Source organism: Anopheles bellator, chromosome 1, assembly GCF_943735745.2.
Source record: "Anopheles bellator chromosome 1, idAnoBellAS_SP24_06.2, whole genome shotgun sequence".
NCBI classification, from domain to species: domain Eukaryota; kingdom Metazoa; phylum Arthropoda; class Insecta; order Diptera; family Culicidae; genus Anopheles; species Anopheles bellator.
Window position 1 is genome coordinate 29,186,519 of NC_071285.1, and position 6,146 is coordinate 29,192,664.

The following is a 6,146-nucleotide window of genomic DNA, read 5'->3' on the forward strand; positions in this document are numbered from 1 at the left end:
AAGAATTGCTCACGGTTAGGGAAAGGACACGGCAGTCTCGCGCTGCCCTCTGTCCTTCGGCAGCCCCGGTGAATGGCGAATGTGGTGCGTTGCTTCCGCGTCGCCGCGTCGGGCGAATGCCAAGGACTAGTCATACGGATTAAGATGAATCGAAATGTACCAATATATTATGTGTAATTGAAAGATGAGTAGCAGAAGACGATGATGGCAGAAAGGTGCACACAGACCGATAGGTTCAGGTTTTTTGGTTTACTGTTTTGAAAGGTTTTCAGATTTTGTATTGAATTTGCAAATTTGAAACCTTCCAAACCGATACTTTTTATAGCATCGTGCTATAATTATAGCTTGCTCCACACAATCCCGCACGCCGCCAACTTGCATACTACCATCGGATTGCACGCAAAACGTAGCGTGTAACGCTTCGTAACGTCAACACGAACGCCGCGCCGAAATTCTCGATGTTCTTTAGTTGCCGATCGGAATCTCAGGCCGTGCAGAGGCGAAGCAGAAAACAAACGAAAAGGGCACGAGGAAACATTATTCTGCAGACAATAAATAAATATAATGTAAGTAGCTGGACTAGCAAACAATGCGAAGCAGGGCTGAGGGCTAAAGGGGCCTCGGAGCGGCCGACAGTACACGTTCCGAGATTGCCGGTGCCGGGGATGCCGGGAAACTTATTTTAAGTCGATAGTCGGCAGCGGCCAAGTGATCGCCTCTCATCGCCACCCATCGTCATCGTCGGTGACGCAAAGCTCATATAGGCTCAAACTTAAGTAGAAATCGAAATGGTAATTAGACAGAGAAAACCTAAGCTACATTGTAAATGTCGGTAGCTAACTAGCGGAGAATCAAGTATTCACTGATTCCCCAACCCGTCACTGTGTGTCTCTGTGTGTAAACCCGCTCTAGCAGTAGTTCAATACACGATCCCGACTTCTGTTGAGTTGTATCCTTTTGGTGAAGAACACAACCCCCGGGTGGGAGAATGGCACAGTCTGCTAGTGGGTAGTATTTGGGAGCTTACTATGTATATGTGTAAAGTATAAGCATGCGTGTCTGTGAGTGGGTATTTATGTGTGTATTTTATCAGTGTTCTAGACTTAAGCGAACCGCCGGATGATCGACCGAACAACCAAGACCGCTGGGAGTCTCCGCCAATATATTTACCTGGTTCTTGGAGCAGCTCTTGGACCAACCGCACACTGTCGCCGAGGTTGTTTTTGTACTAAAACGTTTATTCTCCCCGTATTGGCCACGCTCTACCCAACGGAGCAAAGGAAGTTGTGCCAAAAGTAGTCGATAGTCGATCGGCGACAGTAAGAAAATCATAGCATAATGCATAATCGAATCAAATGAATCCAATCGCATATTCGTAACAGGCACCATGAAAAGTGTTAAATGAGAAAAACCCGATACCAAGGCCTGAATTTACCGAACGCCCCGTGGGAGGGCATTTCGCTTCAAGTCACAATCACAATCAGCACAGAAACGAGGATCGTTGGGGTTCGGATCCGGTTATAGGCAAGTCCTGTCTCCCAAATTAAGCAGCAGCAATAGCTCGTGGTTTTTAGTTGTTTACTAACTTTTATTAACAAACGTCTGGGTTATCAAGTAGTGTAACGTGACGGCGGAAAGGATCTGAAGCTTCAACAGGGACAGGCACCTACAACCCGAATGGCAACTAAATCAAACTTAGCATTTAAGGCACCCAGCGAAATAGGTTCAGTGGTGATAGAACAGTGAGCATATGAGTTGTTGTGTTTCATTGTGGCACTACCAGCACCACCACCAACTCCTGTTTTCCCGAGGGGAATTTTACTCCTCGGTTTGGGAGGGATATTTTTGGATTAAACGAACTAGGCCTAAACTGGAAGGCCCGCTCTAGGGACGTACGGTTCAGAAAGGTTCCTGCCGTAAGGAATTGCGTGACATTGGGCATCTGGGCGTTACAAAAGCATTTATAGCAACACAGTCTTACACTCTTGCAAAGCTTTCGAATACTCTTCTCCTTACTTTTAACGAAATAAAAACACGGTTCATTTCCCTCCCAAGAAGCACCAAGCAGGTGAATTGAGATGGAGAAGATGCAAACTTCCGCCATGTCCCGTGGCCGACTCGAGCCGGGGCCGACAAAGCCAAACAACATAGCAGGGATAACAAGCAAGCAAGCAACGTGTTAGCAATGTGTGTATTGTTGTTAATTAAACCAATAGGTTTCATAGGGTCTGTATTGGATTGGAGTTTTTTACGCGTAACCCTTACGATTCGTTAAGCCACGTGAATTGCGAACCACACGACCCACCAGCCCGGGCGGCAACTGGTTTTGGTTGGTTAGAAAAATGGTTAGATATTTTCATATTAAAGCAGGGCCGTCGGGTCGGGTTCCCTGTTTTCTTCGAAACACTCGACGCCCCGGAGGGAAAAATCCGGGGCAGAATGCGTTGATTTCGTTGGTTGAAAGGATTTGTTGCACAGTACAAACTGCAGGGTGTGTATTTGAGAGTAATAATTAATTTAATGTTTAAGAAATCCCCAATGCGGGCCACGAACTGGTGAACCATCACCAGTCCAGTCAAGCACCGTGCTGATTCCCACAGCTTCCCGGGTCCATTCCGGGCAAACGCGAACCGGCAGGATCGTGTTTGACTATTATTACCGAACCGAACCGAATAGTATAAATGTCGAAGAAGTAACGTATGAAAGCACAGGTTACGATTAGCGGACGACATGGGGGTAGCGATAGTAGAACATAGTGGATCAAACCGGATAGAGAAGTAAAAGTGACTAAAGCGACACTACCACAAAGTACGAAAACAAAATGATAACGATACTGAACCGCCGAATTCATGTAGCACGAGCTAGAGACGGATAGAGACCCCACACCGAACATCACCGAGATAGAGAGAGAGAGGAAACCAATGGAACCAGTCATCACCACACGGTTGAGTTCTTTTTGTATCAACACAAATTGTGAGCACACTTTGTACGCCACGACAGACTACGGTAAACAATATTCAAACTCTACCGCACAACCTTGCCGCTGGGGATTGTAACGAACCGAGGTAGAGCGAGGAAGAGAACAATAGAACGAGAATGGCCAATTTGCTGAGTGAGATACAACACCGAACAACGGTTATCGAACGATGACCGAACAGACAACGGCACGGAAAGAATTGCGACACCCGCTGGCCATGCCATTTTGGGACAGGCAAAGGTGCGAAGAACTGAGCATGGAAAAGCGCAAACAACAGGGCGACGACTAAATGGAAATGGGCAACAGGGAGCGAAATATTTAAGTGAGAGCCGACTCGAGCCGTAAAAACACTCAAGCAAGAAAGCAAAAATGGGCAAAAATCTAGATTTAAAAAGGTGTTTATTTTATAATGAAAAAAAAAGTATTATACGGGTATGCCAAAAAGTATATTTAACATAAAGTAAACCGATAAAGTAGCGTAAGAATGAGAAACTAGGTGGCAGAAAACCTGAACACAAAACCAGAAAGGGAGAACTAAACAAGCTACAGAAGGCTGGGAGGCTGGAAACGGAAAACAGTGAAACGTCGCAGCTGACCTCGCTGTTGGGCCAGTTTCGAGGGACATCAATGCAAAACGGAACTCCCGCTGGACCGATTCGGAACCACTACACTACAGCCGGTGGGTGAATTGAGTACCCGAAATTGGTGATTGTTGAAAACGCATCCGGAGGAGATGGAAAAGATCAACAGACCGAGCACAAGACACGAGAAGGACCGAGAAGGAGGACTCACAACAGAAACAGAAACAAGCAGCGACCCGAACGGAAAGAACACTGAGCAAGCGAAGGGGTGCAGGCTGCAAAACCGGCAAACAAACAAATAAAAAAAACTATATTAAAAAATCAACAAACTGAAGAATAAATAAATGTATGTTTATTAAAAAAGCACTCCAACCCGTGTTCCCTACTGTTGATGCTACTACTGTTGATGCGGTTTCTTGCGGAATCGTTTCATTTTCATTTTCATGCTCGCCAGATGGCCTACGCTCAGATCGGAGCCGCGCCGCTGCTGGTCCACCTGCTCGAGCCGAGCTCGCTCCTCGTCCGGATCCATCTCGTCCGACCGGCGACGGCGATGGCGCTGGCGGTTGCTTCTAGCGCCCCCCGGGATGTCCTGTGGGGCGCTCCCGTCCACACCGGAATCAGCGTCAGCGTCTCGATCGAAACCTCCCTCCCTTTCGTCACCGGACCGATCGTCGTCGCCTTCGTCCGGAATCGTACTGGCATCGTTGTCGGTCGCATCCTTATCGAAGGTGGTTTTCTGGGAGCGGTTGGCCAGGAACTAAAACGAAAATGTGGAGGTGTTCGGGTGAGTTGTGCTAGGGTCGAGCAACCTGGATGTACCTGCTGCCTCCTGATTTCGGCCGTGGCCAGTTTTTCTTCCAGCTCCTCGAGGCTGTTGGTGCTGCTGGACTGTTCCTCGAGTCGCTTCAACCGTTTCGGTGGGTGCTTCTTGATGACGCTGTCAGGATTGGCTGGGTCGCCGATGGGAACCTCAAACGCCTCCGGACGCGCTGTAAAACGATCACCGGTTAAGCGCTACAGTCAATTACAGAGTGCTGGTTACACCCCACACGTCCGCGATATATTTTCGGAATGCTGAGAAGGATCCGCGCTATATCCAATAACCACGACCAAGTTTAACGCTGTCAGGTGAGGAAAATAACGTTAAACCCAAAGCATAAAAGGTCCTCGAAACGCCGGAGGACTTTGAACTGAAATGGAGCACAGCACGCAATGTCCATGTTATTGGTAACATTTGGAACGGCCCATTCAAACATACTTGGAATCATTTCGTAAAAGGATTCTTTGGCTGTGTTTCGGCACTAATGGGCATCGAATACGTTCTTTTGAATACTCACTTGATGCTGCTTCAATGTAAAAGCATCAGAAACAATATAAATTATATCCGATTCCGTTGTTGGAAGCGGCTCTGTTCGATAGCAAAGGCATATTAATCATCATAATTAACTTCCTTCCTTTCGACCGGTGTACCTTAGCCGGGACCGAGTCCTTGACCGCAACGTTTCTAGTAACATCATTTTCAAAGACCAATTGGTCCTCCGAATTCAGCAATGTATGAATTAGCCACCCTAGCCTAGTCAGGCTAGAAATATTCGAACTAACTTTTATTCTAATCTTATTTAAAGTTATTTATACACAAATTTACCTAATGACCGTCACAAATTACCGTTCCTATGAAAGTCACATAGATCCAACGGAACGGCAAAGCCTGCGAAGGAACTATGATTTTGTTTTTTATTCCGTGTCGTGTTTGAAAAGCACGATCATCGTGGTAGAAGTTACGGAATTTAATCATTTTTTGGCTTTGCTGGAGATACAGCTAATTAACCATTACGCACTAATATCCTTTAGATTGTTATTCAACGGGATTCCGTTTTTGTTTACTGACCGACCATTTCCCTATTTCGATTTCAAGACTTGGCACAACGGCTTCACTGTCGGGCACTGTCACACTAATCAATTGAAAACAATTGACGGAGCCTTAAACGTTCGAAAACTGATTGTTGGGTCATCACCAAAAAAAACACTTGCCAGGGCCGCCCTGCGTCATCACTTACGGTAGACCAGCTTCGAGATCGTCGATATGCCTTCGCCTGCCACCGGAACGGCCCCGTTCGATGGTCCACAACCCATGCTTCTGATATCCTGGTGCCCCCGGGGGGCAATTTGCCATCACTCAAACGGCGGACGCGCGCAATGGGCCCTGGGATCCAGCGGGGCCCAGAAGGTGTTAAACTGTGCGGTGCACGGATGTTGTTGGGTTTTTCATTTGCCGGAACACCGGCAACTGCGAGCCCTCCGGCGTACGAAGCGGTCAACACTGAACTGGCCACCGAAAGGGAACGGTGAACTGGCGTTGGTGAGCATTCCAATTCCACCGGCACCTGGCCCCACGTTCGTGACGTCACACGCGGGTGTAAGGATACGAGCGAAAGGACGAAGTCAACCCCAGGCGGTCCCGGGTATGCGCGAGCCAATACAACACCAACCATATAATTATCGCACGGTCGAAATCTACACGGCTGGACGGGAAGGCAGCGCAGGTCGCAGCCCGTCCCAGGACTAACCAATTCAATCCCAACGAG

The 6,146-nt window shown here is 47.6% G+C and overlaps 1 protein-coding gene across 1 annotated transcript; it reads right to left on the minus strand.

The window, feature by feature from the left end:
• Positions 1 to 3,955: 3,955 nt before the first annotated feature.
• Positions 3,956 to 5,694, minus strand: LOC131215387 (uncharacterized). The gene is made up of 3 exons (XM_058209775.1): positions 5,619 to 5,694; positions 4,381 to 4,550; positions 3,956 to 4,318 (listed from the first exon to the last, which is right to left on the minus strand). The coding sequence occupies exons 1-3, from the start codon at positions 5,692 to 5,694 to the stop codon at positions 3,956 to 3,958; spliced, it is 609 nt and encodes a 202-aa protein (XP_058065758.1).
• Positions 5,695 to 6,146: the final 452 nt, after the last annotated feature.